The 24059-nt window shown below is 36.8% G+C and overlaps 1 protein-coding gene across 3 annotated transcripts in view; it reads right to left on the reverse strand.

Moving 5' to 3' along the window:
• Positions 1 to 24059, reverse strand: part of LOC133521647 (peroxisomal acyl-coenzyme A oxidase 3) — a 63874-nt gene that overhangs the window by 22401 nt on the left and 17414 nt on the right. For all 3 annotated transcript variants that reach the window (XM_061856733.1, XM_061856735.1, XM_061856734.1), the window contains 6 exons: positions 11909 to 12056; positions 5128 to 5302; positions 4302 to 4444; positions 2168 to 2301; positions 1115 to 1237; positions 484 to 603 (listed from right to left, as the gene is read on the reverse strand). In XM_061856733.1, coding sequence (XP_061712717.1) covers positions 484 to 603; positions 1115 to 1237; positions 2168 to 2301; positions 4302 to 4444; positions 5128 to 5302; positions 11909 to 12056 — 843 coding nt within the window. The remainder of the gene's footprint in view (positions 1 to 483; positions 604 to 1114; positions 1238 to 2167; positions 2302 to 4301; positions 4445 to 5127; positions 5303 to 11908; positions 12057 to 24059) is intronic.

Raw genomic sequence — 24059 nt, forward strand, 5'->3', positions numbered from 1 at the left:
GCTTTAAATATGTTAAATTGACAAAATATACTTTGACAGATGCTTTCGCGCCCAAAACGCTCTTTGAAAATTGTGTGACGTCACAGTTTACGGTTTGACACATAACTACATACACACGTAGAAGATACGAACTGTCAACTGACATTTTTCATTTGTTTTTTATCGCCCAACTGTCAATAGTGTCAATCCGAGAGTTGTGACGTCATCAGAATCTTCAATGATGTTTCGAGTTTGGTCACGTGACGTGTGCCAAAAAATATTTTAAATTCAATATTTACAAAAATATGGTCATTACAGGTCCCCTAAAAGTAGTTTAACATGTTCCTATAATCCAAAACAATTTATTGGGATACAATTCTGCCCTAAGATTTGTAGATGGAAACAACCCTATTCCTTCCTTGTTCAGTTGATGGTGATTATTTCCATTTTTCCTTGATAAAAAAAAATGCATAAAATTGCCCGTTTAAATAATGTATTTATTACCTTCATAAATCCGTGGCCCCCGCAGGCCTCGCGGCACTGTTGAGCTGCTCTCAGTACAGTCCAAGTTGTCATCGGCTTACTACTCGATACCATAGCGTGAATTTCGGACACCGATTCGCTCTGAAAGAAAACAGAAAAGTAAATTAAAATAACCATAACTTTTACCATAACTCTATTTTTGTCGGGACGGATTGGAAAAGAAAACGATAGTATATCATATGGTAGTCTACTCAAGTCAATATCAGGTGAACCTTTTTCACACCGCTAACCGATTTTTTTTAAACATAAAGAAGCATTTTTAACGTTTTTGCAACAGCTTTAATGTAGATAAAATATATCCAAAAACATTTGCTTAATTACGACCGGTCTGGCCTAGTGGGTAGTGACCCTGCCTATGAAGCTGATGGTCCCGGGTTCAAATCCTGGTAAGAGCATATATTTGTGTGATGAACACGGATATTTGTTTCTGAGTCATGGGTGTTTTCTATGTATTTAAGTATTTATAATTATATATTATATATATCGTTGTCTAGGTACCTACAACACAAGCCTTATTGAGCTTACTGTGGGACTTAGTCAATTTGTGTAATAATGTCCTATAATATTTATTTATTTAATTAAATTTACTCACCAAATTATCAACTTTCTGTCCAGAATTCGAGGCATCGACAATCTTAAGATATATCCTGGTGAAGCTCTCGATGTATACCTTGAACACTACGGCCGCCGCCACGTAACCGAACAGCCGCCATTGCTGTAGACAGAGACAGAAACTATTCAGTTAACCATCTCATCTTTTAGAAGTAGGTCATCTTCATAGTGATATTTACAGCCGCGATATGCTACTTTGCCCTAAAGCTTACGATCAATTGTTTTGTTAGCATAACCTCCTAAGGCCCGAGGTCCTACCGATAGTACTTCTTCAGTTCGATTTAATTTAAATCATATTCAATTGGAATAGCGTCGCTTTTGCATTGTTTTGTTCAATTTTCAAACAACACAAAATAAACTCTATTTTCTCCATAATAGGTTCAAATTTCAGTGGCAAAATAGGATTTTCCAATTGTATGGCTGGGCCTTAGGAGGATAAGACATACTACCATAAATAAGACATATGACATACGGCATACAACCACGGCTATCCTCTGAATTTCACTATGAGCATATAATTATATTTTTATTACACTTTTTAGTTAAAAAGAATATTAATCTGTAGGTGTAATTCTCCGTGGATATCTCACTATCACAACTAAAAATACAAAAAAAAGGATACTGTCTATGAATATATTACTAACATGCAACTCGTACTCTAGCAGCGGTACCGCACTGCGATCGAGACGCAGGACGATATGGAGTTGCAGCTCTGACTGTTGTTTATTGACGTGTGAATGTCGACGGCCGAATGTAAGATCCGCTAGATCATCAAATTCCTAGGCATATCATGAAACACCGCCATTTCACGAGAATGACAAGTTAAGATTACATTTTGGTGCCGTGACCAGGATATCCTGGTTACGTGGCCTTTTGAAATCAACAATTTTTCAGTAGAAAAGGCGTAAAACTCAAATTTTGACTTGGATATCGATCCTATCGAAATCTACATTTGTCAAATTAGCCTTTTTACTGTCAAATTGGTTTGTTAGTCTATGGTTGATCCACGTTTTTAATATGAAAGTACACTAACATGCAACTCGTACTCTAGCAGCGGAATCTCGCGCGCCGCGCTGCCGAACTGAGCGCGGGTCGCCGCGTACCGCACCGCGATCGACACGCAGGACGATATGGAGTTGCAGCTCTCTTGCATTATGCCGATGCGACCTGAAACAACAAAAGATTAATTATGAATGAATCTGACCAATGAATGTGTTCAATTGGATATGTTAATCCCTTGGCGTGGGATGTGACCTGCGTGGATACATTGGCTCCGTCTCACGTCCAGGGCTCGTCCCGAAAGCCGGGGACGGCTGCAGAAGACGCCCAACTTAACAAGTGCATTTTTAAAAAACAATTACATGTTTTGGTCATCGGACACCAAACAAGTCGTGAAAGAAATTTCTCACAAACTTGTGTGGGTATCCGGCGACCTTCGTGCGGGGGAATATTTCGCTCAGCGGCTAAGTCTGGCAATCCAACGGGGAAATGCAGCAAGCGTTCTGGGGACGATGCCCCAGGCAACTCTAATGTAATCCAGTTTAATGTACCTAATATTGACGTGTAATTAATTAACTTTATCAAGAACCATTCAATTATAGTAATAATACAATGTTAATCAAATCTATCACACAAATCAAATTTAATTATCAAATCAGTCAATCGAATAAATTTATTTGGAAAAATACAGTATGAAAAGGTGTTCAACTTTTTTTGTTGGGTTCAATTTTATTTTGCTTGGAAACAAGCGTGCAAATACATATAATATCAGTTTTCTAACTTGAAAAATAACAAATGGGAATAATAATATATTTATAATTATTAGTAATCGTTATAGAATTAGCAAAATCAGTCATAATATATAAAAAAAAGATAACAAAATTAAGGAAATTTTGCATAAGCATAAAGCATATTATAAAAATCTTATTAAAATACACGGTTCAAATTATATTTTTATCGATAATTGGTTCTTGTATAGTTTAAAATATAAGAATATTTTAATCTCGTTGTCAGTCCTATTAATTTTGATTTTATAAATCACTGTTGTAATCTACGCCATAGTTAGTACAATGGTAATTTCTAAGTGACCATTATTTTTTAAACGCTAATACATTTTATCTTTAATCAAACAAAGCTGTCAGCTGATTGCACGCATGATAACACAATGGCGGACAATTCCACTAATAATCGGTTACCTGAAGGCCGATGCAGAAGATAAGACAGACTGTGCATGTGTTATTTTAAACTTCTATGAAATTACAAAATTGCTGCCAACTTAGCCAAGTCTAATTCCATTTATTTCGATTTTTTAATGGTAATTTCCGTAAAATCAATTGTGGTTAAAGAATTTTGTTGATCTCAAAAGAAATATACATTTCACTTAATGAGATACATACATGCACTAATTAATTCTATGTTAATTTGTTAGTTTGCGCCCGTGAGCGACAATTTGGTTGTATTTGCAAATTTACAAAATTAATTTTATTGCTCTAAGTATATTTTATCAATTTCTGTATCTGTTTTTTATGTCGTGTGCAATAAAGAATTTTATTATTATTATTATTATATTTAATTCTTAAGTTAGGTAACAGTAACATAATAACAACAATTGTGTTAAGTGGCAGTATAGTGGGTAGAAGTAAGTTTAAATACGCACCGCCACACAACTGCACTAAGTAGTGGTCAGCGGTAACTGGCCAGGGCCGCATGTAGGTTTGGATTATAGGGATGTTATTTACAATATAAGTTTTTAGATTCGTTTTAAAAATGCTCATGGTGTTAGATCCTTTTACATGTTTTGGTATCTTATTATATATCCGTGCCCCTTCAAATTTTATATTTTTGGTACCAATTTTTTTTGTGCGGGGAAACAATTAATTAGTAAATATTATAGGAAGTTATTACACAAATTGACTAAGTCTCACAATAAGCTCAATAAGGCTTGTGTTGTGGGTACTTAGACAACGATAAATATAATAAATAAATACTTAAATACATAGAAAACACCCATGAATCAGGAACAAATAATCGTGCCCATCACACAAATAAATGCCCTTACCAGGATTTGAACTGAGTCTCATGCTGTTAAATCTCTATCGATTGAGTTATCGACCAATGAAAGTGAGCCTTAAGGCCATTAAAATAGGGGTGGAAATAGAAATATCTACCTGCAGATAAATTCTCAAGGGCAGCTCCAAGTATCTTGGAAGGTTCAGAGAAGGAGCTCTCATATACGCCTTCTTCTGTGACGTCAGCCGTTCGGTTCAGGAGGTTCTCGCGCGGTATCCGGTATTGGTTGAACATCATGAACCTTAAGAGAGACATAATAGGGGTTAAATCAGATTGATATGTTCTTTTTCATCGGACACATTTTAATTAATTTAATGCATTCGACACTCACATTCAGAATATGATTGAGTAACCAAATAATGTATTTTTTTTGACTCCAATATTCTCATCCATATCGCCCACAATTAGACCTGGATACGTCTCCATCGTTTCTGGGTCTCTGGTAGGTACCATGAAACCGTGAACACAGTGACACTATAGTAAGTATCATACCCATTATCAATACCGTTGACTCCAATCTTCTCATCCATATAGCCCACAATGAGACCTGGATACGTCTCCAATGTTTCTGGGTCTCTGATGGGTACCATGAAATCGTGTAGAAAGTAACAATATAGTAATTATTAAATAACATACCCATTATCAATACCGTTGACTCCAATCTTCTCATCCATATAGCCCACAATGAGACCTGGATACGTCTCCAATGTTTCTCGGTCTCTGATGGGTACCATGAAACCGTGTAGAAAGTAACAATATAGTAATTATTAAATAACATACCCATTATCAATACCGTTGACTCCAATCTTCTCATCCATATAGCCCACAATGAGACCTGGATACGTCTCCAATGTTTCTGAGTCTCTGATGGGTACCATGAAACCGTGTAGAAAGTAACAATACAGTAATTATTAAATAACATACCCATTATCAATACCGTTGACTCCAATCTTCTCCCCCATATCGCCCACAATGAGACCAGGATACGTCTCCAATGTTTCTGGGTCTCTGATGGGTACCATAAAACCGTGTAGACCGTGACTTGTTCCATCTGGTGTGATTAGCTGTGCGAATACTAGCGCATGGGTACATGTTCGACCTGTAACACAGGACAAGTTTCTTTTTAATATAGCAGTCGTCTCATACCGTAAAATAGTGCTACTTTATAAAATTACTTAATGTATAATATATTCAAATATAATATTTCTATGTTTTTTATTATTTATTTACTCAGATAAACGAAATTGAATATTTTGAATTGTTACGTTAGTCATAAAATAATCTTGCTTTTTTTGGCGGGGCCTATTTAGAGCACAATTGGGTAACATTGCGCCTCTAAGTAAACTATAGGTAGGAGCAAAAATACCCCAAACAATAGGTATATTTTACTCCTTATTCATTGGTTCATATTATATCAGATAAAAATATGTTTGAAAATATGTTCTGCTTAATATGATTTCGTCTGAATATTTAATAATGAATACAAAATTTCCTTAAAGTGGAGCAAAGAATTAATGAAAATTATAAAAAATCACACCCAAAGTGCCCTAAGGCACATATAAAGGACTAGCTATTGCCCGCGGCTTCTGAATTTATATCATAGTACATTCTCTTTCAATTTCACCTCCTTAAGTCCCGGATAGACGTGCGAGTAAGTTCGCGAACTTACAGCTCGACGTCCTTTTTCGCTCGTGTGTGAGCCTAAGTACGCGTACTTTACAAGCGAAAAAAGTCGTCGAGCCATAAGTTCGCGAACTTACTCGCCCGTCTATCAGCCACTATAGCCTATGGCCCACGGTCCTATCCGCAATACTTATTATTTCAACGTAATTTAAACCACTTTCAATTGAAACAGGGTTTCCTTTTTTTATTTCGCTCTATTTCAAAACTTAACGATAATTCCTAAACTATTGATTTCAAATCTGACTACACTTCACGTTTTGTATGGTGAGCGTTAGTGTAAGGCGTGAGTGGACGCTCGAAGCGTACGGCGAGGCGTGCAGCGTGGCGTCGGGCTCACAAGTGACGTGAGCAGCGTGCACTGTGGCCGCTCCTATACGTTTGCATTTGTTTAACATGCACGCCGCACGCCCCGCTGCACGCCCAACTCGAGCGTCCACTGGGGGTAGGCTTACACTTAGTAGGGTATTGGTTGACTTCCGTGATTAAAATCTTATGTCCCATGCTAGGACTCAAAGTAAATCTCACAGCGAACTAGGGATTGCAAACCGGACTGATTTTCAATCCGGCCGGATCCGGCTGGATTTTGGCCATAATCCGGCCGGATCCGGCCGGACCGGATCCGGTTTGGTACAGGGATATCAAAATTAATTAAATGACATATTTTTCTAGTTTTTTGCGTAATACGTATTCCTAAATCTATAATTTGAAGTTAATAAATAACTTCTTAACAATAAAATAACCCTTAGTAGTAAAAAGTGTGACCTTGTCAATATCACTTAAAAACCCAAATATGAAATCGGTCATTTATTATATATAACCATTCACAAGTGCTCAAATTTTCGTTTACAATTATAAATTTGATTAGTTTCCAAAGCCCGGTAATGGGACGTGGGGTGGGAATTGGAACTATTTGGAATGACAAGTTTTCGTAACTGTTCCTTGATTGAATTCTTTGTAACGTTGACATCCATTCTAGTAAGAAAATAAGATATTTTACTATTAACCAAAATGATATTAAATTTTCCCTCATTTTTTGCCCACGAAAGTAGTAGTCTGTATGATTTAATAAAATTACCTTTTTTTACAGAAAAGTATATTGGTCAAATTTTAGGGAATGGAACACGACTTACACGACACGACGATCTCATGTGAAAAATAATAGAGTGTAGAATTGAAATCCATCGCGGAAAGGGACTCCTTAAGAAAAGTTACATGGATCAAATAAAGAATTGGCTAGACGTAGAGTAGCATGTACCATTAAGGAAATTGCATAAGATTGGATGAAATTGTAAATACAAAAGATTCTCTCTCAAATTTGAATAGAAAATAAACAATATTTTATCATATATATATATATATATATATAAACTCGAAGTAAACTAAAGATTATCAATGTTATCATTTCATTTCATACATTCATTTTCAATACAAACTTACAATCTTATATTCATTCACACATGTAACACATATTGATTAGCCCAGCTCTAGTCGGTTGAGTACTGCCGGCTTAATCCTGCTCATTTGTTTACTTTTAATCTCCTATTACAACATTATGACACTCTTTTCTTCTCTTTAGCATAAATTACAAATGCCTTCCATGGCATCTCCATCGTTTAATTTTTCCTTCTATTACAGTACCTATTTATGTAATCGTCGTATCGTGCCACCAACATGAAAGGCAACTTCTGTTCCCAGTCATCGTCATGATAAATATATTTTTATTTAACTAAATTTAAACGTTTTCATTCGTTTTATGCTCTGTTCAAGTTCATACCTCTCATCCGTCGCCTTTTCCTCATCTAAACCGCACAGTGCGTGCTGTATTTAGGCGTTTTTTTTATTTGACCGGATCCGGTCCGGATCCGGTGATTTTTACCGGATCCGGTAGCTCCTGAAAAGTGCCGGATCCGGCCGGATTACCGGATCCGCCGGACCGGATTGCAATCTCTACAGCGAACCCAGATGATATTGGCCTGATACGGAAACTGGTGTCGTGTAAACAGACTGAGGACAGGTCACGGACGCTGTAACTATTTTGGCCATAAATGGGGCTGGCGGGAATCTGCGCTCTCCGACTGTGGTAAAAAGGATCAAACTCTCCAGCATATTATACATCGCTGCCCTTTGCACTCTTTTCCAGCCGGAAGATCTGTTTAAATTAACACCTGACGCAATCTCGTGGCTTAAGACCCTGAATGTGGATTTATAATTATTTTTCATCTCTCCTATTCGGAAAGTTCACCTTTCATAGGCTGATAGTCGGGTGGAAAATTGCATTTCCCACCCTAGGATGGAAAGTTTTTTTTTTAATTTGTACTTCGAGCAACGGCTAACAGCCACATATGCCATATTATTCAGTTAAAAGCTCTCATATTAGCTTTCGCATTTTCAGACCAAGTACTCGTATTATCGAATTGTTAATTGCATTGCATTATTAAAAATTATACTACTAGTATTTAATATTTAAATGTATGAGATAAACATAAATATTTGGTAATAAATCAATATAAATGACGATGAATGTTTAAAACATTATCATTAAATAACATTCAATCATTCAGTTTAGCTTTTTTTAAAGCGCGTATACATTAAGGCCGTTTCAGACAGATCCTAATTAAAGATCGGATTGTCTTACATTTTTTTCCGATCAAAATGTAAAATGCGTCAATTCCAGTCATAACCTACATTTCTTGTGTTTGACTTTCCTCATAGTCGAAATGAAAAGTAGAGTGTTTAATTCGGGTAAAAGTAACCATCTCACGCGAGATATTTTACTTTCCATAAGAATAGTTCACTTGATTAACAAGCTACTATTATTTAGCTATATATTGTTTAAAATGATTATTATTATTAATCGTATGGCAAAATTCGAGTCACTTAAGGTATTAGAAAGTATATTAAGAGTTAGAGAACTATATCCAATGTCTTGGCCCATAGGGCTGCGTCTTCACTAGGAGCGAGCAAGTCTTCATGGTTGCCAATAAACTTTCTCTTAGGGCAGTCGACTGTTATGTGGTAGATAGTCTGCTTTAGAGCTCCGCAGTCACACTCTGGTGAGTCTCGCCACCCGCACTTGAACATATAATCGGCACAGCGTCCATGCTCAGTTCGAAGTCGGTTGATCTGGCACCATTCCTTTCTGGGAGCCGAAAAACATCCTGGCTTTTTTGTAGGGTCGAAGTTCGATAGGGACTGTCTAGGCGGATCTGACATCCAGTCCTTTCTCCATTCCTCATTTATATTGAACCCACATTCCCGCAGAATTTTTGCTGTTTCGTATGGTGGGTTCCGAGATTTCAGGCGGTGCTTTGGTGGGTGTAGGAACTCTTGATAGACGGGTAAGATTGGGTGCTGGACTATTTTCTCTCTAAAATGATTATGTAAATTCGCCATACGATTAAATAAAAAGTCCTGGGGAGTACAAGGCAAAAGCTAATAAAAAACATACAGATATAAATCAACAAAATATACACCACATAAAACAATATATCACTTCAATTTTATAACTTCACACCTGCCAATTCCTGATCTTTTGGCCTCTAAACGTGAGTTATATTGTGCTTTACATTGAAACAAGTTGACAGTGTCAAAGGCTTCTAGTAAAATATATGTAATGATACCTATCGATGACATTAAGTGCCAATGAATGAATAAAACTTGTAAGGTGAAAAGTTTTTTACGATATGACGTTTTAGACACTTAAATAAGTGTTTAGCGTACCTAATTACAATACAATAATAAATATAAATTAAAAATAGATTGTATTTACATTTTTTGGACTAATGATGCGCGGTCAAAAAGTTTCGAATATTGCGAATGGAATACTTCAGAAACTACACATATTTTTGTACGGGGTTAAATTTCCCGAACTGTTTTTTTTTGTTCTTTTATTTCTTGGTATTTTCTGAAACTCTTCCAACTCTTTGAAAACTTTCCGCAACTCGCCACTCCATAGTTTGCGAATGAGTAACTACTGCTCTATACATTATGCGGTATAAATAAATAAATATTTGGGTACAGTCAGCATCAACAGTAGCGGATCAAACAAGGTTTCAAGTTCTGTGTAACAGCTTTACAAACGTTGATGGTTCTAAATGTAGACCAATTTAGGCTGTAAAAGATATAGTTTTGAAGGTAATTTTTAGAGAATTATCTATATTTGGAAAAGTTATCCGGAATATCAGATACTTTTGGCGCGTTGTTTCATCCGCTACTTTTGATGTTGACTGTACAATCTTACATTGATCTACCTAGCCGCAAACTAAGCAAAGCTTGTACTACAGGTAACGACAATATACATACGTATATAGATAAATACATACTTATATATATATACATAGAAAACGTCCATGACTCAGGAACAAATGTGTTCATCACACAAATAAATGCCCATATCCGGATTCAAACCCGGGACCATCGGCTTCATAGGCAGGGCCACTACCCACTAGGCCAGACCGTATTAACTTTGGTCATCAAATGCTGACGTTTTATAAATCAAAAACTAGTGTTAGTTATCACGGAACTTAACCTCGCAAGCACTGTGACAACGACGACATACTTGTGGTTGGACATGAGAAAGGTTTCCTGTTTTTCGATAACTTTATATAAATAATAATAAAATAAATTTTATTGGCAAAAGACAAGTACATTTAGGTGTTGAAGTTCCTAACTTCTGAGCTAGGTAAAAACCTGCTGCGACCGGTTCATGGGTGTCTATTGTTGGGCCTGTGAACGGGTTCCAGCAGGCGTTCTACATGACATTAAAACTCTCCGAGGGGCCTCTACGTGTTGGATCTATAGCCTATCTAAAGACCGGGATTTATAGGCCCGTGAAATCGAAGGAGGTACAAGAATAATAATAGAATAAATTTTATTGGCAAAAGGCAAGTACATTTAGGTGATGAAGTCCCTGACTTCTGAGTTAGGTAAAAACCTGTATTACAGAAGTCAGTGTCCTCTCCCAAACAATAGAAACTTTTATCACTTATTAACTACATTTACCATTTACATTTTAGACTGAAAGTAAATAATTTTAAGGATTGTTTTAGTGCTAGAAAACAATGGCATTCTAATAAGAATACAGTGCAATTACATTTTATATTTTTTATTTTTTTGTGTAGATGTCTGATGTATATATAACTGTCTGATGTGATATTTAACCGTCAAAACATATAATTATATAATGTTACTAGTTAGAACAAAATGTTTTAGTGTATGTAATATAAATATGTAGTGTAAATAATTATTGAAGTGTATATTATACGAAGTGTAAATATACCCTATAACCATTATACCAAAAATAACATTATGTATGTCATTGATTAAGGGCCTGTTTCACAATGTCTAAGTAAAGTATTGGATAGCTAATTAACAAATAAATTAACTGCCAGCTAAAACTTCCTGCAAAACTTAGCGCTTTATCTACTAGTTAAGCTTATTTGAAGATTATGAAACGCCAACGATGACTTTATTCGTGAGATAAGTGGCATAAGTAGCTTATTCTTATTCAGGACTTTACTTGGACTTTTTGAAACAGGCCCTAAGTAATATATATGCCTTGTAGTACAGTCATTATATCCAAAAAACCGACCCTACCCGTGAATAATCAGTTCTTGGATTTTCTTTTCGTAGGTCCCTCGGGGGGGTCACTGGGAGTGTGAATGCAAAAAGTAGACCGAATCAGGCTCCTGTGTATATTCGAAAAATGTTTTTTTTCCAAAAAAACGGTTTGACTAACTCGGCCATTTTTGATTTTACAATAAAACCGTAAGGACAAAAATTGTAGGAAATTTGATTCTCTACAAGTTTGGTCCTCACAATTTTTCTTCTAGGATCGATATTTTGGAAATTAAACCTGAAAAACGCGACAAATTCAAAATATTATCATTATCTCCTATTTTCCACGTTTTGTTCAACTATTGTATTACGTTATTCAAAATGACGATATTTCAAACTACATTATATGAAAAGTAATTATATAAAATGTAGTGCACCCAAAGAAACAATATAATGTCAGTTTTACCTAGATTACCAACCCAGCATTTGGCAGCCTCGAAGTCCGGGGAGTGCAGCACGAATTGTCGCGTCGTCGCGTCGTAGGTCGCTGTCGTGCGCATCAGTCGCGCGTCTGAGCCGTGCGCGACTTCTGTCAACGCGAACGCCGCTAGGATCTACAAGCAAAGGTTAATGATTAATTGTGACTCGAAATTATTAATTATCACCACACCAAGCGCGAAGCGTCTGGTTGACGTAAATGGTGACCGAAGAGCTGGCGGCTTCCTCGCACAACGTATCAGTATTGCGATACAACGAGGAAATGCCGCCAGCATCCTTGGTACAATGCCTCAAGGACCTATTTTAGATTTAAGCTAATAGTAATCCTCTGTTTATACTACACCATATATGTATAACTATAAAATTTTAAAATTATAAAACCCCCAACGCTATGTGCCGCCAGAATCCATTTTATGCCAAAAATGTCTTTAATCATTTTGGAAAAGAGCTGTTACTCTTTAAACTGCTGGATCGATTTCTATGAGACATACTAAGCTCAGAACCACCGCAATAAAACTCGCACCGCAAAAAAGGCATAGAAATCGGCCCATCCGTTGGAGAGCTGATGATGATAATCCTGACTGATTTCGGCCACAGCGATTGTGTGTTCTGGAGTGGACATTTTTAATTACCGTTAACAGAGTGTAGCTATTCCATTCTCTGATGCGCTTTTAGATGACTCGCGTACCCAAGCTTCCTACTAAATTTCCAAGCGCATTTTGGACATGTCAACACACCACCTACATAATTGTAGGAAATAGAGGTTGGCGGCCGAGCCTTAAGCTCATCTCGCTTTCGGTCAAGTTCGCTGCGACGTTAAGCTTCAAAATCGCCGACTCGAGCATACACGAGGCGCCGCCATTCCGGCCGCTGCTCTGCCTTCCGATCCCAGTCAGAGGGCTCTAGTTTGCATCTCTTCATATATCTTTTCCGACGAAGAGCTACGATGTCACAGACAGACCATATAACACCCCTCTTTTGCTTCGGGGGTTAAAAACAAAGTCCTCCGCCGCGTCTGTCTGTATGGTCGCAATAAATTTAAAAACTATTGAACAGATTTTGAGTGATTGAGTGGTGACTGAGTGATTCATGAGGAAGGTTTCGGTGAATAATACGCTAAGATTTTGTGTAACCCGTGCGCAACCGGGGGGTCGCTAATTTATTATATTTGAATAATGATGAACTTGATATTCTAATGTAGGTATATAAGGTATTCGGTAATTCAGAATACGTTAAATTGTATATGTTAAGTTATATGTTATAGAATTATGTGTAATTTTTAGAATTACCGACTTTCTGACGCACTTGGAATTACCCAGACACATTTTATTAGTTTTGTTGTGTTTTTTTTTTGAAATTACATTTTATTTATTCTAGATACATTCTAGGTTGGTATTTTTATATACCTATAAATGCAATATAAACTCTATCTGCCTGTTACCTCTTTAATAAATTCATTCATTTAAATTTAGATGATATTTGTTATATAGGTATGAATATGAAGATACTCGTAGGTTGTTTGAGCTCCGGGGGCGAAGGGCATTGGATAAATATTTACCACGGAAATCAACATTTACCGCAAACGAAAACAAAAAGCTACTGATACGTTGTACTTAATTTGACGCAGGCCTTCCAAATGGAAGCCGACGAAGCTGGCGCTAGAAACCCAGCGTGTGTCCCTGCTTAATGCCACGGCTCATGGCAGCTCGGAGTACACTTGGCAACTAATCCCGAAAATGTACGTGAGCACCAGTTTCTACGAAAGCCATCTGACCTTTCAGTCCAGAGGGGAAACCAGGCCTTATCGAGATTAGTCCGGTTTCCACACGATAGTCACGATGTTTTACTTCACTGAAAAGCGACTGGTAAATATCAAATGATATATCGTACATGAGTTCTGAAAAAGTCATTGGTACGAGCCGGGTTTTGAAACCGCGACTCTTACCGCTAGGCTACCACGCTTTTTTTTTTGTTTTAACTTCTTTATCATAAGAAATAAAACTAGTTAGCTCAGACAACATTTCAATCTCCGACCTAACGGCGGGATTCCACCAGTACAAAATGTCAGTTCAGTATAAAAATGTTTGTGCCGTACACCGGTGCCTTGAAGCAGCGAGAGATCGAGTAAAGGTCCACTATTTCCTTGCCTGACAGGTTAATTCGAACGTACAGTCGCCATCAGATATAACGAAGCGGCCGAGGTTTTGAAAAATATCTAAATACGCGCTCTAACGCCATGACAGAGGCTTGTTCAGATATTTGCGAGCACCTTGACCCCGATATATCTGATGGCGACTGTACACTGACATCAGAATGATATCTGGATGATGTAATTTAATTATCGTGCATTGTGTCAAACACCCGAAATGCTAATCTTTCCCTTAGTGTAAGGCCTGAGTGGACGCTCGAGTTGGGCGGGCAGCGGGGCGGGGCGTGCGGCGTGCATTTCAAACAAATGCAAACGTATAGGAGCGGCCTTAGGGCACGCTGCTCAAATCACTTAAGAGCCCGACGTCACGCTGCACGCCCCGTCGAACGCTCCGCTTCGAGCGTCCACTCAGGCCCTACACTTATAGTCCCAAAATAGACATAGCTGTAAGAATCAGACGTAGTTTCACCACCTCACTTCGCTACTGATGTTTATCTGTTATTTGTATGGTTAATCTTGCAACATCAACTATTTATAAATTAAATATACACCAATATATCTTACGTAAATGAATAAATAATAAATGAAATGTAGATAAATCCTTCAGAATGTGAAGGTTAAATTTTTTCTAGTACACATGTCTCCGACAAGAAAAACAATCAATACAAATGCAAAACTTGACCTGTAGGATTTTATTAATATGTACACTTTATGCACGTAAACTACGGTGACTATCAACATTTTAACAGTCACCACTCTTTCCTTTGTATAGAAAAATATGTCAGTACATTTTTTTTTATAGGACATTATTACACAAATTGACTAAGTCCCACAGTAAGCTCAATAAGGCTTTTGTTGAGGGTACTTAGACAACGATATATATAATATATAAATACTTAAATACATAGAAAACACCCATGACTCAGGAACAAATATCCATGCTCATCACACAAATACATGCCCTTACCAGGATTTGAACCCAGGACCATCGGCTTCATAGGCAGGGTCACTACTAGTGTTGAGTTGCTCACTCGTGAGGCACCTCATTTGTACCACTCATTTAGTTAAATTGTCGCAGAACTTCACACCGCATAAATGTCATACATCACTCCTCAATTAATTTTACTCATTTACTCGCGCGCATCACACACAGCTCTTACCACTCAAACCATTCAAACACTTCAAATTTTAAAAAAAACTCTCAGCCTTTCAAACTCACTCGCGTTCCTCACAACTCGCAAGAGAGTCGCGAGGCGCTCGGTGCTCGCCGACATTCAAATGAAGAAATGAGTCATTGACGTCATCGCATTCATCGCTCACACTATCAACTGCCCAACTACAAACCTTATTGCAAGGACAAAAGGTCCACCGAGAAATGCGTTGTGTTTATTCACTCGCCTCACTGTGACATCCCCTCAAAAATCCTTTCAAAATGAAACAATGAATTAGATTTACCGAAAGAGGGAGTGAGACAGACACGCGCCGTGCTTCAATAACACCTCATCGAAAATACGTTAAAAATGAAACACGAAAGAAAACAAGCGTAAGCGTCCGCAAGCTTACATACATATTACGCCATTTTGATCCTAGCATTGCTAAGTTACTTGTCAAAAGCGAAAAATCTAAGTCATCAAAGAACCTACCGAAGAAAGTTTTTTCTCTCTGTCGCACTTGTAATTTCATACGTAAGTGCGACAGCAAAGCAAAACTTCGTGGTTCGCGGTAGGCCTCCATATTTGTTAGCTATTATTGTACTAACGCGCATACCAGTATAACCTGACCTCAAGACTCATATTGCTGGTGTCATGTATAATCTGAATCAATTAGACTGGACAGTGAAATGGTTACTTGATAAGCGATTGAAATGCCAACCAAGTCTCACTGGGCATTTACGAAGCTAGCTTAGAAACAGTTATCGTTTAAGAGACCAAAATATTATTTAAATTATTGAAATATAATATAGTGGCGTACACAAAATATGATATTTTACATCAGTTTATTAATAAAAAAGTAAATATAATTTGTATAGGTGAAATAAACATGTACATTTTAACGATTTGAATTTGTAATACTTTTTGTTAACGTGCTTCGTATAGTATTTCGATCATTTATGATTTTGACATATTTATAGTACGAGAAACTCGAAAAAGTTGTTCGTAATCTTTAGTTGTGTTTTATAAATAGTGATCAGTGACCATTCTTATAATTATACCAAAATAACAATATATTAACATTGTTTTCGCGATAAAATATACCTGTGGGTCTTTCTTTGTGTCTTTTGCATACAAGAATCAAGTGTATATTACACGCCGGTGGCATTACCGCGCGAACGTTATTGAGGCTTTCGTTTGTTATCATATTACAATGCTGTTATTACTGATAAATTATGAGGTGGTAAGTTAGTAATTTCTATATAATAATGGTACAAAAATATTGGATTTGTTCTCCTTAGTTTGTTAATTGTTTGTTTGGTAGTTTATGGTTAGTATTTATTTCAATATATGAATGTTAAACTTAAAATGATATCAAGTAGCAAGGATTGATACTGAACAATCTAACAATAAAAATAATAAACTGCTAAATTAGAACAAGTTTCATAAAAGCATCAAATTAAGTTGCAATAGGATGTATGTACTTTAACTCCTTAGTTTGATTCTTAAATGTATGTCTTCTGTTGTTAAAGTTCTGTTTTAAACCTCCAGAATTGCACTCCAAGTAAATATTTAAAAGGAAGTTTAGCAATGCCTAAATATGTATTTACATTAAATATGGTTTGCTGCCGTTGGAGTTGATGGAATAGTCGATGCTGCAAAAGTGCTAGTACCTCTCCTCATTTGAAGTAAGACATTGTAACACCTCATTTTAGAGAATGAGGTACTCATACAAACTCATTTTAAATTGATGTCCTACCCATCACTAGTCACTACCCACTACGCTAGACTGATCGTAAAAAAAAACTGAACTGAATGATCATCATAGATTTTATTTAAATACATTTAATTAACAAAAAGATTGTAAAAACATACTTTTCAATTATTTTGTAAATTAAGCCTATCCAAAAGCGACTTGGAGGAACTTTTATAGTGATCATCATTTGACGCGTGAAGTATGGATCTGTCAGTGTCAAAAGTGACGTGTCTGGTTGAAGAAATGTCACTTTTGAGACTGCCAGATCTTATCCATAACTAATCTAATTTATAATCTGTTATTACAATCAGAATACGCCTGTAGTTTTGTTTACTGTTGGTTGTATATTGACCATTTCTAATAAACACCAAAATACAGTTCGGCAAGTAATGCGTGTCTGTAGCCAGTGTTGGCCGAACGTTATATTGCAATTGACCAGTAACCATTACAGATTACGCCTGTAGAAATCAGAATACGGCTGTACGTTTCATGATAATGCTTTTTTTTATTTATATATAAAAAAACTTATGACTACATAGAAAAGGTGAGAGCGGCTAAGCGTAAATATATACATGAAAATATTATTTCTTCATCCCAAGCTGACATTTGGAAATTCCTAAAATCTATTGGTGTCGTCAAATCTCATAGCCCATGCAATTCATTCTCTTCTTTTTCTATTAACGATTTAAATAAACATTTTGCAAAAAGTTCCACCTTAGACCCTGATACCAAAGATTTAAGCATCTCGTACATTTCTTCTTTACCTTCTATTTCTAATAGATTTTCTTTCTCCCCTGCCACTGATGATGAGATCCGTAAAGTAATCCTGTCCATTAAGTCCAATGCAGTTGGCCACGACGACTTGAGTAGATTAATGATTGTCTGCATCTTAGAATGTATTCTCCCAGTTATCACTTCTCTGATTAATTCTTCAATGTTCAATGGGGTTTTTCCTTCAGTGTGGCGGAATGCCCATGTTATCCCTTTACCCAAAAATTCTAACCCCATTTTACTTAAAGACTTTCGGCCGATATCCATTCTCCCATTCATGTCAAAAATATTAGAAGCAGTAGTTCATAAACAACTATCTACCCACATCTACTCTAACCATTTACTGTCGCCTTTTCAATCCGGTTTTCGCCCTGGGCACAGTACATCGACAGCTCTGCTGAAAGTAGTTGAGGATGTGAGGCACGGCATGGAGAGCTCTCTGCTAACAGTATTGGTTTTAATCGATTTTTCCAACGCCTTTAATGCGGTTAATCATGATCTTTTACTTGCTGCGCTAAAACATTTAAACATCTCATCATCAGTCGCGGAGTGGTTCTCTTCTTACCTCCTGGATCGCCGGCAGGCGGTTCGCGCTGGTCAGTCCTTTTCTGACTGGCTAGAGCTCACTTCGGGTGTTCCACAGGGTGGCATACTTTCTCCTCTTCTCTTCTCTATATTTATAAATTTGATTACTAATAGTCTTAGCTGCTCTTACCATTTGTATGCTGATGACTTGCAACTTTATACGCAAGCAAATACCAAAGACATCGGATGTGCAATCACTAAAATTAACGACGATCTTAACCGCATCGCTGTTTGGTCCCGTGACTTTGGAATCGCCGTTAACCCCACGAAATGCCAAGGTATAGTTTTGGGAAGCCCCCGCTTACTTTCGTCAACTGATCTTTCTCTCGTTGCGCCTATCCTATTCGAAAGCACCGTTATACCTCTGTCAGCGCATGTTAAAAATCTGGGCTTAATTATCGACAGTGGTTTGACATGGGAGCAACATGTGTCTGACGTTAGTCGCAGGGTGACCAATACATTGCGGGCGCTTTACAGGCATAAAAACTTTTTACCGGCAAGTACTAAAATTTTACTTGTTCAGTCCCTAATATTACCAATCATTGACTACGCTGATGTGTGTTGCACTAACATTACACAGGCCTCGCTTTCCAAACTTGATCGTCTCCTCAACAATTGCATCAGATTCGTTTTTAACCTCCGCAAATATGACCATGTCTCTGCTTTTCGCCGTAAACTCCAATGGCTCGCAATTCGTGAACGCAGGTCATTGCGAATTTTATGTACTTTGTATTCAATTTTATTTGACCCAGCTGCACCCAGTTATCTCAGGTCTAAATTTGAATTTATAACAGCCCGTCCTGGTTATGTTCTTCGTGCTTCTCGAACTCTGAAGCTGGCTGTCCTCCCTCATCGGACTGGATTCTTGTCCAACTCATTCACTTGCCAAGCAATACGTCTGTGGAATGCTCTCCCTCTGCCTATCAGACAAGCTCAGAGCAAGCTTTCTTTCAAAAGCAAGTTGCGTAAGCACTTATTTGAAAACATTCGTGACTAAATGTCTGCGTGATATCTCACACTAATGGGTACATTATTATTATATATATGTATGTTTATTTATATATATTGAATATGTATATATGTAGGTATATTTAAAATATATATTTGTGTAAGTATAGTATCATAGTAGTCTCGACTTGTGTCTATTTCCATATCAACTCTTTACAATCCTGCACCAAACTAACTATTTCTGTTTAGCCCAATGGTTGACTGGTAGAGAATGCCTCAAGGCGTTAAGTCCGCCATTTGTACTCTTTTTGTAAATTTGTGCAATAAAGTTTAAACAAACAAACAAACAAACAAAAGTTTCGCCAAACTGAAGACAGTTTGTTGGCGAATAGTGAGCTCTCAATTATTATTATAAGTACTTCGTGCCTTATTTTAGTTACCCACAGAGTACAGAACAAACTGCATATAATATACTTAGGTTAACTTTAAACCAAATGGGTGAATACATAAATTGTTCAACAATAAATTGATTTATTTAAGTATTAATTTAGGCTCTGTGGTATGGTGCCGAGCTGTTTGCTAATTCACACACAGCATTTAGGCGGTGAGGGAGAAAGCTGCTAGCTCTTTTATCTCCAATATTAAATGAAAACTTGTTTTGCACTAATAAAGTGACATTAAGGTGGTTGGCTTTCCATACAAAAAACGAATGCGTTTTATGAAGTCATTACACACTATTACTACATAAACATGAGCGCATCTATCTACTTTCAAATATTAGTTTGCGCTAAATTGATAGAAAAACGTTGTTTCATACAGAAATCACGCAAAAAACGTTATTTTGGTGTTACCACAGACCACCTAGACGCCGCAAACGTGTTCAATAGTATGGGGACCGAGCGTGTATATTTTTTGATGCCTACTATGACGTCACGCAAGCGATTTTGTAATGTGCAACGCTATCGCCTCGGTGATCCGATTCAAAGACGTAGGTAATAATAAATCGACGTTTTTATGATTGATTTATATCGTTTCTTTTATCGAGTATAAATCGAGTTAATGGCAAAAAATGCGAAGCCATTCCAGTACAGTCGGTGCTCCAGATTTGGAAATATACTACAATATGAAGAATAACAATATTATATAATCTCTCACTTTATACTTAAGCTTAAACTCCATAAAGATCTTCGTAACACGAAACCGTCACAAAAATCGATTATAAATCGATTTGCACAGCGATACTGCATGAAACATCGCAGTGTACAACACTAGTGGCTTAAAATCGACAGAATATAAGAACGATGTACGAAAGTATCGTTTGTTTGCTGTCCATTGCGACCTACAAATAAAATGCCTTTAGTGATGTATCAAATATAAGCCGTAATGGATGGCGTACTTCGTAAAGACACTATCTTTTGACTATCTTGGTACAAACGTCATGACATCATTACAAATTGAAAATAAATGATTTTAAATTAAACAAGGCGATTATTTAATACCAAAATTACTTACTTATGAAAAGAAATGTCACCTTTCACACGACTAACCACTCTCGTCGTATTCGCACAGTTAATTATGCTACAATGAGGCATTTTGTTGCGTGACAATAAACGTCTGACACTTGGGATGTCATGAGCACCACTGAGCGAGAAGTAGTGCACTTTACTACTTCAAAACACGCGCAAATCTTGTACTGGCGGTATTTAGTTAATCCTAAATCTGTGGGTATTACTTTGATAAATAAATATAACGTTTTTTGTTTTTTTGCGTGATTTCTGTATGAAACCAGGTTTTTCAATCAATTTAGCGCAAACGAATATTTGAAACTAGATAGATGCGAACATATATATGTAGTAATATTGTGTGATGACTTCATAAAACGCAATTGTTTTTTGTATGGAAAGCGAACCACCTTTTTATTTAAACCTTTATCCTCAAAAAAGACATCATCACATCAACACTTATTTAAAAAATAATTTCAGCATTTCAGCTAAACAAAAGTAAACAATGACGTATCTTGATCTTTAAATAAACAATAAACATTGTAAAGAAATTAGGAGCCATGTTGGTTTTAATTGTAATTTTTTTTAATTATGTTAAATGTTGAACTTGTATGTTAATTTTCAGTATTGTCTTCGATAAAGTAACGTGTTTGGAAAATATAATTTGAATTTCCAGAAAATATTTACATAATGATCACGTGCTGAGTTTATAAACGATCATATTAAGTTAACCTGATACTTATATCGGGTCGCCTACCGAGTATAATACATCCCACCAAAAACATTTTCATGTAAAATGTTGCCAAGACGAAACCATAAGGCTCGCCCTATTTTTGGCAAAAAATTAATTTTTGGTTCAAGTTTTTATCGCTGACTGTATTTTTCTTTCCACAAACAACTAATACATCGAGACAATTCTAAAAACCCCATACACAATTAGGTTACGTTGTTTAATCACAGAGTTCCTATGGCCTCCTGTCTCCATCATCAGATCATCTCGATGGTACCATAATATTGCATTGTCACCCGACTTACATACTCGTATGTATGCAAATTTTAGCTTCATCGGAAACCAGGAAGTGGGTCAAATTAATTTGCAAGATTTGATTACAGACCGACACACAGACAACGGGACAGGTGAAACTAAATAAAAGCTTGTAAAAAGGCAAAATACTCCTTAAGTAGTAACCCTAATGTTTTAAGTAACACCTAAAGTTTAAGTATCAATGTTACTATTTTTAAGCCGACTTAATCTTAAGATATATGGCTTATAAAATAAATAAGATTTAAAAAAAAAGGCATCAGATCTAATGTAGAGCCAAGCTTCTCAAACACCCTCATATAGCAAATTTCATCGAAATTTTTAGAGAAGTTTCCGAGATTCTAGAAATAAATAGATATATATATACAAGAACTCGTTTAAAGGTATAAGATGAACCTCACAAAAGGATGGATTTCCAATGACCGAACTGGGTTTTCCGTTTCACGAAATATCAAACATCGTTAACAATATTTGAAGTGTAAAGAAATATGTTGTCTCGAATTGCCAAAAATATTCAATGTTTGATATATTTACTTGAATTCAAATCGACCAGGATATGAACCGTGATTACCTTTCATCTCCTACACCGCGCCACCTATATTACACGTTTGTTCCTAGTTAACTAATGAGAGTAATAAGAAGTCATCTTCTGTACTAGAGACCTCTAGTTTATTTTGGCGTAATAGTCACAAGTCACTGGGAAATGACAGTAGATATGGTAGTGTGGGTGAATGCAAGAAATTGCTATATTTCGCAGGTTTGGTAGTTGTTTGATGAAATGAGACAATGTTGAGTTTAAATGTTTCGATGTAGACGTAATATTTTTTACTGTTTAAGCAAATATCAACACGTCTAAGGAAAATGTTTGGGTTTTTGGAAAAAATAGGGATAATCCGCAATTTGTGCACAGTCACGCCATCCTTTGGTGACTTGTCGACAGTATATCACTAGATACCTTAAGTCTAGTGAAACAAACCGTGAATCATTCAAATCTGTTACTTGAACTCAACTAGCTAGATCGATTGTCGAAATAAATTTATTTTTATTTAAGGTATACTACGTGATTTTTGAGGTCGTGACCCCAAATGACAAAGATCGTGATCAATGTGTCCCATGGGACCAAAATGAAAAAAGTGAAAAAATATAAGTACCCCAACGACCATACGTTTCGTCTACTTCGAGCCCTCAAGGTTGGGCACCATACTCCCATTTTAGTATGACCATGTTCACACTTTTCCACATTCAGGATCACGACCCCACAATCACCCAGTACAGTATTGGTAACGGTGTCATAATATTACGTTGAACAGAAAACTGTAAGGTTATCTATACTTCCCTTATCTATGATCCCTATGACATTTCCTCAAAATAGCTTTTGGATAAGCTTAATTCAAAAAATAATTGAAGAAATAATGCTTTTACCGTATTTTTACTATTTAATAGTTAAATTTCTCAATAAATTAATGTGCTATAGTTCCAAAAAATGTCTACAAACTTTTACCGTGATAAATGCTCCATATAAAAATTAACTGTCATATGGAACACATTAGACGCGCGAGGTACAGGATGGTAGCAACACTTGATCTGCTTTTCTACAAAAAGTATTACATGAAACTCATTAGGGTTGTCACTCACCTCTCTCTTAGTAGTGCCTCGTAGAACTTGTAGTGTCGCTCAGTACCCAGCGAAAGCAGTGCGTTTAAGGGTGTATATGCCAATGGCCCTTTTGACTGACACGCTAGGGTTGAGCTACATCAAACTCATTAGGGTTGTCACTCACCTCTCTTTTAACTAGTAGTGCCTCGTAGAACTTGTAGTGTCGCTCAGTACCCAGCGAAAGCAGTGCGTTTGAGGGCAGATATATGCCGATGGCCACCTTGACTGACACGCTAGGGTTGAGCGTCTGAACTGCCTTGGTTGATTGTCATTATTGCTCGTTAATTGCTATCATTAACCTCGTTAGGGTTGTCACTCACCTCTCTTAACTAGTAGTGCCTCGTAGAACTTGTAGTGACGCTCAGTACCCAGCGAAAGCAGTGCCTTTAAGGGTAGATGTATGCAGATGGCCATTTTGAACGACAAGCTAGGGTTGAGCTACATCAAACTCATTAGGGTGATCACGCACATCTCTCTTAACTAGTAGTGCCTCGTAGAACTTGTAGTATTGCTCAGTACCCAGCGAAAGCAGTGCCCTTAAGGGCAGATGTATGCAGAT

The sequence above is a fragment of the Cydia pomonella genome, chromosome 9 (assembly GCF_033807575.1).
Source record: "Cydia pomonella isolate Wapato2018A chromosome 9, ilCydPomo1, whole genome shotgun sequence".
NCBI lineage: Eukaryota > Metazoa > Arthropoda > Insecta > Lepidoptera > Tortricidae > Cydia > Cydia pomonella.